The following is a 13,708-nucleotide window of genomic DNA, read 5'->3' on the forward strand; positions in this document are numbered from 1 at the left end:
TGACGATGAGTACAATACAAATGTCCAATGACGATGTATATTACATAAGTATTGTAATCGTGACTCTTGTGATATGCGGGGTTTTATAGAGGTCAGTTCGCTCGTTTTCACAAGAACAAGGAAGTAAAGAAAAGACTTACTTCATGGATAGCAGATTTTGCCTTATCAAATATGGTCTGCAAACATTGGAGATTGATTTAATACTTGAAAACTAATATATATGTGACAAGTACATGTCTGTCTACATAGAACATATATAATACTGATACAGGATAGTTTCTCTGCCACCAACTCAGAACCGGGCACATTTCTTGTAGCATTTGAAGTAAATTTTTTTCAGTGTTTCGGTGGGTGCTAGTTCTAACAGTCTGAGTTATGTAATATCAAGTGTCTTCGTAAACAGTATCTTACGAAACTGGAAGAAACTTATTCAATAACCATTTTCTTCATGATAATAAGTGAACATTTTTTTTTCTCACGTCAGTAAGTCAGCAGTTGTGAAAAATGTTTATCAGACGAAACTTGAGAAAATTTACTGGTTCATTTTCCTTGAGTTCGTTGATCAGAAAGAGTATTCACAATTACGAAATGCTGTCGTATCATGTATTTCGTCATTGCAAATAAAAGTCAATTGAAATTCAAATTAGGGGTAAAATTTTACGTATTTCTATCTTATGAAGACCATCGCTCCTGTAGAGAAATAAGTACTCGTCAAAATAAGTTTGTGGACCATTTCTTGAAAGTAAGAATACACAGTAAGAAAACTGAAATAGTTTCTACCAAGAGGGATCCTTTTCGTTTACACTTCAATATGTTGGTAGAAAGAAGTCATGAAAAATCCTGTAAAAACTTGGTTATTACCAAGGACCACTCAGTTAAATTTCGGTGATTACAGTTTTGGGTAAAGATACGAAGCTGAAGTTCCTTCACTGGTTGCTAACAGCCAACTAATTAACGTCAATATTGACCAGGCGAAGATCGGAGTTATTGGAACAGTCAACCTTGTTAAAAAAAAAAAAAAAGCATGTTGTATGATCTAGGAAATACAAGAAACAAAAGAAAAAAAGAATTCCTCATTATGGATAGAGAAATATATAGAAATTTGGCCCAGAAGTTTGCAACTTCCGTACAAATGACAGTTTGTCGATCTGCAGTGTAATTCATGTATCGAACAATTGACTTCTGAGGGCGATAGCTATCCATCGAGTGTCAGTAATCAGAAATAAGAGACTCAGAGAGAACCAATTCAATCGGAATATATTAATGAAAGAATAGAAAAAGATAAACCAAGGCGTCGGACATTGGCAATTATTTTGAATATACTGCATAATGTACTACAACCAAATGCCTTAGTTGCTGCTAAGGAAAATGAGGCAAGAAACGTCTCCAAAGAGAAAAATTTACAGGAAATAATTAAGTCGATATCTGATTAATCACGTTAGGTTGCGAAAGAGATAAGGAGCCAAGAGTTTGCAGCAGGTAAGACGAAAGAGGAAATGATGTTGCAGTAAAATGAGAGAGAGAGAGTAAAACTGAGATAATATCCTCAGCCTTAAGATACTGCTTGACTTTAATTTATATTCTGGAACTATGAAAGTTGAACGTACCCATGACAACCGAGTCTTGTTGACAAAAAATATATTCCTTTCGATGGCATAATTATCAACCTTCATTTGGCGCCATTGTGTCTGTGTGACTGTTTTCCACCTCCTTTCACTCCACGGAGACAAAGGTGACCCCTAATGCCGATTGTAAACCTTTCCCAATGTCAAGAAGTGAATTAAATTAAGTGGAGAGAGCGAGAATCAGGAAGAACAACTTAATGGACAAAATAGACGACTTTCATCAAAGTTTTACAGTTGTAACAGTTCTGTGGTTTTCTACAGGTGACGGGTTAATCGCTTAGTTTGGGCGTAATTATTTATAATTATTGCTTAGGGATAATAGTTCATGATGGACGTAGCCTATATGTTAATTCTTCATTATTTCCACAGATAAATGGTAGGTATTAACTAAAAAAAAGCAAAAACAGTTACTTTTAATGCAGATGAAAATTTCGTACATAACTACGGCAGTATTACAAACAAAATCGATTACTGTATGTGGAAATTATTTTTATGATGTCTTATAAATTTGAAAGGCATTTTCACCCGGAGGAAGATTAACTGAACGAATAAATAAAGGTCATGAATTCACTTTACATTGATCAATTTTGTTCCTACAGATAATCAGCATATTGATAAGTGTATTTCAGAATATTGTCTTTGATTGTTTGCTTTACTCAAACGTATCCAAGGGAAAGGTATTTTAATGCTAGTGATGTTGTCTGGCTTGAAATATTTGTTATAAACAAAAGGGTACGTACAAATGCAAACACAGATGCTCGTATACAATATGTGACTAGGAGGGGATTATCTTCAAAGTTGTTAAACATAACCGACGATTAAACCAATACCGGAAAGAGAGATCTAAAGTTAAAGCATACTCACGTTATTCAGATTTTATCCCCTCACATTCTCTGGACGGCAAAAAATTTCAATAACACTGAACTGCTTCGGTACCTGAAATTTAAAAGAGATACGGATATTTTATCGGATCCTTCAGTATATCGATAACATTATCTTCCAGCGAATCTCAGGAAGTGGAAGTTGCCGAGACCATTCGAGTGTGAAGTGATAGAAGATCTAGTGGTTGCTTGCCTTTTCTCTCCCGCTTTATATATGTATATATATATAATGTATAGCCTATATATATATATATATATATATATATAATGTATATATATATATATATATATAATGTATAGTATATATATATATATACATATATATATGTATATATGTCAACCAATTCTTGTTTGGTACTACACATACCTAGAATCAGATTGGTATCGTGGTAGTTAAGTATATCTTAGTTTAACCAGACCACTGAGCTGGTTAACAGCTCTCCTAGGGCTGGCCCGAAGGATTAGACTTATTTTTACGTGGCTAAGAACTAACTGGTTACCAAGCAACGGGACCTACAGCTTATTGTGGAATCCGAACCACATTATGACGAGAAATGAATTTCTATCACCAGAAATAAATTCCTCTAGTCATCATGTGAAATTCATTGAGCTTCAAAAATTATTAAAGTTCGGTGTATGGTTCTGCACGTAATCATTTACCGTTTGCTAATGAAGGTAGTATCACAAATGAAGGAACAGCAGTAGTAACATTTAGGTATCAGGAGCCGGAGGAATAATTGTTGTCTATTTCTGACGACGAGGACTGTGAACAAGCGAGTTTTTTGACTCCTGAAATTTGTTTGCATCATAGATTATTAGTACAGGTTTCTAATGTAGTAGAAAATGTGTTTTGACATAAGTTATATTTTTATGTTATTTAGGCCTTCATGTTTATTTGATTACACACACTCAGCGTCGTCATTTATTATGGAAACCCTAATTTTTAATTATATAAATAAGTAGTACGTAGTGATAGCCGTAATCACTAATCACAATTTCTTTTTTTGCAGTAATCCAAGAATATAAAATTTAAAAAATCTTAATATGCGTATCACAGCTAAAGATAGAAGAGGCCGCAGGAAAATAAGCGTCTTCTGTGTACCGTTAGGTTACGGTTAGATCTCAGCTTCGAATCTAGCGATAACTAAAACAACAATAGCGTAATGAAATATCCTGCCTTGCAACGCGGCTAGTTAAGAAAAAGAATGACTTTTCTTCCCGTGACGTTTTTAGTTTTCTGTAAAAGAAAACTATTGAGATGGCTGTTTGTCTGTCCGTCCGCACTTTTTCTATCAGTTAGAGGGCTGCAACTTGGTATGTTGATCGTCCACCTTCCAAGGATCAAACATACCAAATTGCAGCCCTCTAGCCTCTGTAGTTTTCGTTCTGTTTAAGGTTAAATTAAAGTTAGCCATGATCGTGCGTCTGATACCGCTGTAGGTGCCAACAACACAGACCACCACCGGTCCGTGGCTGAAAGTTTCATGGGCCGGGGCTGATAGTTTCATTGGCCGTGACTGAGTGTCACACAGTATTATACGCTGTACAGAAAACTAGATGGCGCCGAAGAAACCTCGGCGCATTTTTTACTTGTTTTGACTCGCAGTCGCTGGTGGCAGCAAAGTGGGACGCATTGAACTTTTTCCGGAGAGTCTGTGAAAAAGTTAAAGTTGAGAGAGATATTCTTACTGGCACTTGTAAGGACTTTTTAGTCGTAGCATTGCTCGAAATTTGACCGTTTATATTAATTACGGAGGGCTATACATTCTTTATGTACTCGTTAGTTAATTGAAGACTTAGGAAAATGGGTTCCTTTTACTTCATATTTGAAATGGGTGCAGCCATTGCCTTGAAATACCCGATGTTCAATCAGTGATTTACATTAAAACATTTTACTCAGTGTCTTTCATCGTTCCGCGACCTTTTTCATCATCATTTTTTATCAACTTCGATAATTGAAAACATATTACCCCTGTTCCTACTGCTACTGAGGCTACTACGGATTTACTGATTATTCCTGTCATTTCACTATCATAATCACACCTTCATTATAGTTAATGAAAGGATATGAAATATATATAAAGGCATAATTTCTGATATCAAGCACTGGATAGTGCCTAAAGACTAAAGTTAAGTAGGTACTTGCTACTTATTTGCTTAGTATTCGTGTCATTCCAGTACTATAAAGCTTCCAGAAAAATGACTTTCCAGATAAAATTGTGGAAACTGTTCCCGGAAGGGACCTCTAACACCCCTTTGTTGACAGTTCATTGTGGTATGGTTCCACATGAAAAATGGCGACCTTTATATCACTTTCCACCTGATCCTAAATGTCACGGCGGAGAAACTACCTCCATCCAGTAACTCGGATACTGTTTGCATGGGAATGGTCCTGTGCCAGATTCTGTGCGGAAGGTCACGATGAAAGGTCAAATATTGTTTCGGATAAAGACGCAGTCATGAAAAGGAAAGAATAACAGGAAAGACAGTTACTCAAAATGTTACGTATTGTTCGGAGTTTTACGTTGCTATTTAAAAATGTGATACAGGAGAAAAAGAAAATTCACGAAGATAAGATTATCTTACGTGTGCGGTTGGTTTGATTTTATTTGATTTATGAAAATTCCGGCTATAAAGCAAGCACTGGGCCACTTTCAGCCATTTAGTGCTTAAGAGACTGAAAAGAGCGGGTTGGAGTGATTGGACAGCAGAGGGAAGAAAGGAAGCGCGGATAAATATGAAGTAAAAGGCTAAAAAGTGGGTGCACTTAGGGGCCGAAGGGACGCTACAAACGGCCTTCGGTAATACCTACAGCGCATCTCTTGAGATGCACTGACGGCCCTACCCCCTACGGGGCATATGTCGTTGACAACCTCTGAAAGAGGGATGTAATGCAAAATATGACAAGAAAAATACTTCATTCGAAGTGAAATACTAACAGCTTAATCGGGGAAGGTTTTTAAAAATGTAAACTAATGAAAAGTCAAGTAGGAGAAAGTTGATGCATCTTGATAATTCTAAGTGGTAACACAAAATATAGCACAAGACAATAGGATGAAGACAATCCTGAGGGTAAATTGAGATATATGCCTGTTAACTTTCTTCGATAGAGTGAAGTAATAATAAAGAATAGTGTGAACCAGTCTGTGGGGGATTTTCTCGGGAATCCCGAGGAAAGCCCAACCTACGGTGCCTCACCAAGAACTACACTACTGGAATGCTCAGATACCGGAATAATGCACCCACACAAACACACACATAGCCTACACACACACATATATATATATAAATATATACACGCACACATGTACAGGCCCCCTTTCCAGATACTGTTTAAAAAATGGCATTTGTCCCAACCAAGAAGGCAATGGGTACGGGTGTGGAATGTTGAGCTCAGGTACTGATACTTTCATTTCTGTCTTTGAGGTATATTGCATGTCATTCATATATATATATATATATATATATATATATATATATATATATATATATATATATATATATATATATATATATATATATATATATATATATATAGATATATGAGAGTGAGAGTGTGTGTTTGTGTGTGTGTGTGTGTAGAGAGAGAGAGAGAGCGTGTTTCTACGACAATTTTAGTGTCATAAAATTCTACTGGCAGAAAATTGCACAAGTCACGTATACGTTGATTCCAACTCACACTTACCATAACATTATATGTATATATATATATATATATATATATATATATATACGTGTGTGTGTTTATGTGTGTATACACACACACACACACACACACACACACACATATATATATATATATATATATATATATATATATATATATATATATATATATATATATATATATATATATATATATATATAATATATATCTTTTTTTCCCACAATGGTTGGCTCCAAAACAAGTTAGCTTTCGGGTTCTCAGTCAGTCTCTTGGGATGAGGTTGCCAACCTCTAACCTTTTCTCCACTCTGGTCGGGACTAACCACAATCGGCTAATTACCAGGTACATGATGTACTGCGTAGTCAGGGGAGGCGAAATGGGATTTAACGGGAAGGGCCCAAGCGTTTCCGACTCGCTCTGAAATCAGTTTGCGCTGGTGATTTTTAGCCCGTAGGCATTATCTTTCGCTTGGCGAAAGATCATTTCTTCCTGTACGGGCTAAAGCAACATCCGCTTATTCCAACACTCGTCCTACTTTTTTACTGCTGACTCGTGTGTATAATTCCCGTGTTATCGGTTCACAAGGCTCACTCTTGAAATCTGATCAACACCCACATCATTTATGTTAACCCTTGTATATCACCTATGTGTATTATCTCCATTTCCGCTTTTAACTCATTCCACCTAACAAGTTAATATTTACTAGTTCCTTCGCATCAATGACCGCATATCGCTTCCCTTTCCATTTCCTTTTCGGCAGTCTGGATCTGCAGAACTTTAACCTTTTTTCGTTAGCTTCTGCATAGCGCCTGCTGAATTTCTCAATCTCTCTCTCTCATACACACACACACACACACACACACATACACACACACACACACACACACACACACACACACACACACACACATATATATATATATATATATATATATATATATATATATATATATATATATATATATATATATATATATATGAGGAAGAGAGAGAGGTCACATTTGTTTTGAAGAGTTTTGTGTCTCCCAAATAACAAAAGTTGATACTTTTAAATATTATGTTTTTAGTAATTTCATATTCTATATACCAAGGCGGATGGAGCCTAATGTATTGGAAGGTTTTCATAATACTTCACATATCCAGCCAGGAAATTAGTGTCTTTGAACAGTCCCGATATTGTGAACACGAGTTCTACTTGCGAAATAAGAATGAACTATTGTACGGCTGTTAGGCAATGGAAGGTGAAGGGACTGGCAGCAATGAAGCTTAGGAACTTCCATAGAGCAAGATTCTTTTGCTTTTTCGCCATCCAGGAATGCTGGAGAAAATTCTTGCTCTGGTTGCAACTGCGAGAGGGAAGAAGGAAGGCGGGGTGATGGGGTACAGCGTGTCTCAGGTCGGGAAAGGCCGGCATAACGACCGCTTGCTGTTCCAGAAGTTATCGTACCGATTTCTCCGAATGTCATATTAAATCATCTCTAAGTGCATTCATTCTGCTGCATAACAGTTGCATTCGCGAGCTTGGAAACAGCAAATCCCATTCCGAATAACTATTTGTACATAGTTTAGGTTTAATTTTGCAGTTTTGGATAGATTTTTATTGGGTTGTTTTCTTGGTTGAATAGGATCGTAACCAGTGGGTCGGAACGAAAAGCTCTGAGTGTTAGCATTTTATGAGTTCATTTCATTCCCAGGGTATACTTACTGTTTGTGAGCCAACTACGCATTTCCATGTGGTGTTTACTTTGCGCATTTGTCCACAAATAAAAAGTAGACTGGCTGTACTATTTAGCTTGCTTTTGTGTGGTCGATTGCCTTTGTGGTTGTTGGGTGGTCTGGGAAGAAAAATTTTCAAGAATTGTGTTAATAGTAATCTATAAATGGTTCCATCTCTACAAGAGCTACGTGTGTATTGTTGTTTATGATGAAGTTAGAATAAAGTGTTATTCCTCGTTATTAACTCCCTCTCATTCTCTCGGTTTTTATTTCAGTTTCACCTCTAGGCCTGTTGTTTATCAGAGGCAGTCGACTGTAAGTTCGTTCTTTCTTTAGGCCTATTTTTTTATACCTGTCGGAGAAAGGTATCATAAGCCTAGGTGACCCGTTTGGTCACTAACCCCCATTAACGTTTAGGCCTATGTAAATGTTTCTTGTTTCATCTCCCAAGCGTACGTCTTTTCACATTAAATCTCACCGTTAAATATTTGCGGTAAATGAGAGTTAAGTTGGTTGCTTGGTTTGGATTTAGCTCAACTTACACCAGCATGGATCTAGTATTCTGAAATGGAGGAGGCCTAGTGAGGACCTATGGATTCTGACCAGACAACAAAGGCGCGCAAGTGGCTGTTAGAATCAGATCTCGAAAAGTTTCTATGCTAGTACATTATTTCCTGAAACAAGTTTTCCCCACGATTCTGTAGAAACTGGTTTGGAGGGTTTGTGTCGAAACAGATCGTGAAGATTGTTTCTCAACAGCCGTTCAATGTATTCTTTCCGTACGTGACGTTGCCAGACACCACTTCCTTGCAACAGTTTCCTCTGTGTTGAATGTTCGCCGAATTTCTGAAGAATTTGATGCGTGCATCGGTAAATACTGTGTGCCATTGCAGCAATTTAGGCCTATATGATGTAACTAAACGTGGAATGAGTCGTTCTTTCCAGTAAGAGAATAAGGTGTGAAAGGGGAAAGGACACGTTATACAGCCTATTTCACTTTTGAGACCACGGTTTCCATGGAAAGGAAATTGGATTTTATAATTTTAATTTAAGATAATGCGGGTTTCATACCATGAATGATTGAGGACGTAGGTATTATTTGATGATGCAGCAGTTGTAATAGACTGTCGCTTTGATGGATATTGTACATACCAAAGGATCTGTTATTTTTTTATTCTTATGATTGGAGTTTATTTTTTGTCTGCAATATAAGAAGGCTGTTAAAATTATTCTGCATTGTATACAGCCTTTCAAATAGAAGTGCATAATAGAGTAACGACCATGTGTGTTCTGATGTGTATGCACATGCGCAATTGCTCAGAGTATACAGCTAGCCGTAAAGTTCTGTTTCATTGAGCGCCATTCAGTTTTTCAAAGAAACGATCCATTTTAATGACGTTCTCTTTTAAAAGTAGATAAGTCACTTTTCATCAGTTTTCAAAACTCATCTTTCATTTTTAACTTTGGGAGGATTTTACCACCCAAGAAGATAATGGGGTCTTCTTTATGTTCGTTTTGCTCAATCAGTTTTCATGGGCAAACGTTTATGAAATTTGTTCTTTGTTTAGAATTCCTCTGTTCTGGTAACCCAATCCGTTTATGCTAGACTAGGCCTGTAGGAAAACGAAGAGGAATAGGGAAAGAAAGATAGTATGTGCTATTATAATCACCAAGTGTGTGTATGTTTGTGTGCATACATGTGTATGGAGCAAATAACCTCTAGGAACAGGGTCTCATACAGTCTCCCGATTTTTTTCTTAGTTGACGGGCCAAGGTGACGTCTGAACTAAAACCAAGGGACCTGCTCGTCTTTCACTCATGAGAAGGATGCTTTTTGTATTAGATATTTGTGTAGAAAGCAGGACCTCATCGCCGCTTGTATATATAGCATTTTGTTATTTGGACATATTTGGCTCTGAAATTCATGACACCTAAGGCCAATTAGATTATATTTTTTTTAGAATCCAGGTTTGGCAACTGTTCTGTGTTACTATTAGATGAGGCTTGTCTTAAACCAGCCATTTATTTTTTTCAGCTTTTTCCTTAGGTTCAAGGGAGTCTGTATTATGTTCTAAAAAAATCGTAGTTTGTTTTTAATAATAGTTAATATATGATAAGTAACAATTAATTTTTTTACTATTTTCTGTTTTGGCATTCATTTTAATGTTTGGATCATGCATACTTGTCTTCCAGACGGTAGCTTTTTCTAATTGTTATATTAAGTACATACATACATACATACATACATACATACATACATACATACATACATACATACATATATATATATATATATATATATATATATATATATATATATGTCTCTGAACAAATGCTTCATTTTCCCTTTAGACTATATATATATATATATATATATATATATATATATATATATATATATATATATATATATATATATATATATATATATATATATATAGTCTGCGCAGGGAAAATGAAGCATTTGGTTCAGAGACCTTAGCCCATGAAGTAAGAGCAATTCAGCTGGTAATGAATGGGAGTCATGTTACCCTTAGATATGATTAATAATTATAAATTGATTGGGATGGAAGGTAGGGAAGAATGGGTGATTAGAGGAATAAAAAAAGTGAGTGGATGAGAAGGGAGGCAAAGAATTGAAAGTGTTGGTAAACCGCATTGCTTATGCTATTATGAGATGAAATCGTAGTGTCAGTTACTCTCGTTATTGTAGACTTTTTTCAGAATGACCAACATCACATGGAACTTCCCTAAAAGTTTAAAAAAAAAACCTGCAAGGTAAACTTCCACTTAGCGGGATTCTATTATGTCAAAACAGGAAAACGGATCAAAGAAAATAATAAATGAATTACAACAGGGATAAATCGATAAACAAATATGTACATGTGCATTTAAATACATAGAGATAAAGGCGAGAAACGGGTCTAGAGAGCCGTAGGAATCCGGGTTCATGGTCAAAAAAGGAGTAAAGGGATGAACAAAGTTTATATCTCGAAGTAGATATCAAGAATGCGTAAGTGAAACAGCTCTCGCTCTCTCTCTCTCTCTCTCTCTCTCTCTCTCTCTCTCTCTCTCTCTCTCAGGTTAGCTTTCGACCTTGTAACGCCTTGGAATGTTTGAAGGGTTCGGGGACTGGAAGTCTGCCAGAGGAGAAGGGGAATTGAAATCATATTCTGGGAAAGGTTATTGGAATTCACAGTCGGATGATTTTAATCATGCTTTTGTTGTGGTGTCTGTCGTTTTAAAATCTCCTTGCTCACCATTTGCTTTATCCTTTAATGGCCCACTTGCCTAAATAAAGCTTCATAATAGTTACCTTAAAACAAGTAGCCTCTTTTCAAAGTCGATACTATTTAGTGTGCACTATCTTGATCTTACTTAACGGGTGTAAGTATGCAACTAAGCTCCTTTGTTTTCTTGTAGTTATGCTCGCGCTCTCTCTCTCTCTCTCTCTCTCTCTGAGTAGCAGAAGGGCCGCCTGTTAGCAGCACAAGAGTCCTACGTGACGTACAAGAGCAACCTGCGACTTTTCTCTCTTTCCCAGGGCACCCGATGGGGGAGAAAAACTGGTATTCGTGGGACTCATCAGAGTGGAATTTCTAGTTCCTTTGCAACTTTTAGCTGTTATTATATGCCATTTTCGCTTCTTGTTTTTACACCGATTCTTACGTTTTGCTTGGTGTTTTTTCTATCCCGTTGCGGTAGCGCATCTGATCTTGGTATTTAGGAATTTTTCATTCCTGTGGCCACAGAATTCCATAGCAGTAGACATTGATCATTGTTTTATGTAACTCGTCTCAGAAACTTAATCCATGAATCTTTGCCTTAAAAATTAAAAACTCTCATCTATGAAATGCTCATGTATTGCTCCCACAACAGTTTCTGTCTATAATAGAATAGGTAACGGAGGTCCCTATCTAGCGACAATACATATCTCAATGTGGGTGAATCATGGATAGTGAGTTATTTTTTCATGATTTATTGAACGAGGGATTAGGTGATTCAGTAGTAAAATCTGATTATTTTACAATTAGGTATCAAGAAATCTCTCTCATTATCTGTGTCATTGAAAGTTTTTTTTTTTTTAATATATTAGACAACCGGGATTTAGATTAGTCAGGCCAATCTTCCGTGTCTTATTATTACGAATTTTTTTCCACGTTTCCTGCTATGGAAGTACTCACTATGTGTGGCTGCTCTACAACCAGGTCTTCATATTTTAATTACTTATAATTATTCACTTTCTCCATTAATAGTGTTTCCACTATTCATGACCAGTTATACTACCTAGTCCAAGATGGTCGTCAAGTTATTTCCCAAATAACGTTATCGTTGTTTTTATTCTACCGAACCTCATTCGTTTCAGATGTTATTGCGTGGGAAAAGGTTCCTGTTGGATCCTTGAAACTTGTGAAGGAGCGACAAGAAGCAATATAGTATTTGATTAATACCGAGAGGCGAAGCTATATTTCCTGTTTAATCTGCTCTAATTTCGATGACTTCATTCGTGTGGTATTTTTTCCTGTTTTAACTCCTGAAATTTCCATGTTCCCGGACACATGATGTGTCTCTTCCAAAACCGAAGCATCTTCTGCTTCGTTATAAGATGTGCACTAAAGGCAAAGTTGATAACAAAAAGCCATGACGCACGAACACCTCAGCCAATCCCCTTTGCCGAGTTTGCTCTCCAGACAACCGCAGTCCATTTTTCCTCTTTCAATCGCGTCGTGAACTAACCTATATTTTTCGCATGTCTTATACTGATACTATCATTCTAAAGTAAATAACTTACTGTGTTTTTCTCTCTGCTTTGGTTATAAGTGTTGAGGATATTAAGTTCATCCTATGTTTGTATTTTCATTCAGTCCAATGTTATTTGGCAACTCAATGGGCGGAGCGTTTTGTGAGCGTATATAGGACTTCAACGAGAGAACTTTTAGTCACTGTATCCTTAAAGTAGAGGGAGGTGTTTGTCGTGGCGCCTGTTAGTGTCTGTGTGGTACTTGGTGAGCCTCAACCAGTCATGGATAAAGAATAATGTGCTTAAGAACAATAATCATTCATATCAAAGAATTTCCATAGTGACACGTCCAGCACCAATTATTTTTCGTTGTCAGAAGTTCCCATCCGAAATTAGTAACTCGAAACCCAAATCCATGGTTCCATGTTCAAGAACATTGCGGTTATCGTGGAAAGATGAACCTGGCATAGAAATAAATGGTGGACGATTTGTGAACCACTTTGCTGAGAAAAAATAACGTTTTAAAGTGTTTCCTCGTGAAATATTGTCACCGTTCAACTTGGATAACTACCTAATCAGGGTGCACGCATTGAAGCCACCATGGTAGGAATGGTACGCGATATTGTTATACCCGTCAAGGGGGGCTCCGACCCTGTGTTCACCATCGTTTGTGAAATTCAGACTACACCTGGTCCTGCTTATCCACACGATGGAGATTATGAAGGCGAAGACAGCCCGCACGTCACCAGGTTTTGGAAGGTGAGCTCCTTGGGCGCAGTGCTGTTCTCGTTAGTAGCCAGATGTAGAAGGTTGCAAGCTGCAGGTCAGGCTCGGGAAAGCTTCTATGTTTGGGAAGGACCCATTATTACTCGGGCTTGGGAAGCCTGCTAACCTGGTCAGACTTAAGAAAACTTCATGTAAGGCTGAGGAAGGCCGTAAATTATGCTTGGGAGTCAGGTTGTTTGATATAGAATATAAACAAGCATTCTACGTTCACATGGCAGAGATTAAGAAATTAGCATAAAAGTTCACATTCTCATGTAACTGGTTTTTATAAAGAATGCCAGCAATAGCTGAA

The 13,708-nt window shown here is 37.0% G+C and overlaps 1 protein-coding gene across 13 annotated transcripts in view; it reads left to right on the plus strand.

The window, feature by feature from the left end:
* The window catches only part of LOC136847412 (uncharacterized), a 654,742-nt gene that overhangs the window by 625,311 nt on the left and 15,723 nt on the right, over positions 1-13,708 (plus strand). The window contains exon 1 of one of the 13 annotated variants that reach the window (XM_067119067.1): positions 12,817-13,389. The exons of the other annotated variants lie outside the window; for them this stretch is intronic. Within the exon in view, the coding sequence (XP_066975168.1) occupies positions 13,231-13,389 (159 nt within the window). The 5' untranslated portion in view covers positions 12,817-13,230. Of the gene's footprint in view, positions 1-12,816; positions 13,390-13,708 lie in introns of those variants that run through there. 13 annotated transcript variants of the gene reach the window in all.

Source organism: Macrobrachium rosenbergii, chromosome 16, assembly GCF_040412425.1.
Source record: "Macrobrachium rosenbergii isolate ZJJX-2024 chromosome 16, ASM4041242v1, whole genome shotgun sequence".
In the NCBI taxonomy this organism is placed as follows: domain Eukaryota; kingdom Metazoa; phylum Arthropoda; class Malacostraca; order Decapoda; family Palaemonidae; genus Macrobrachium; species Macrobrachium rosenbergii.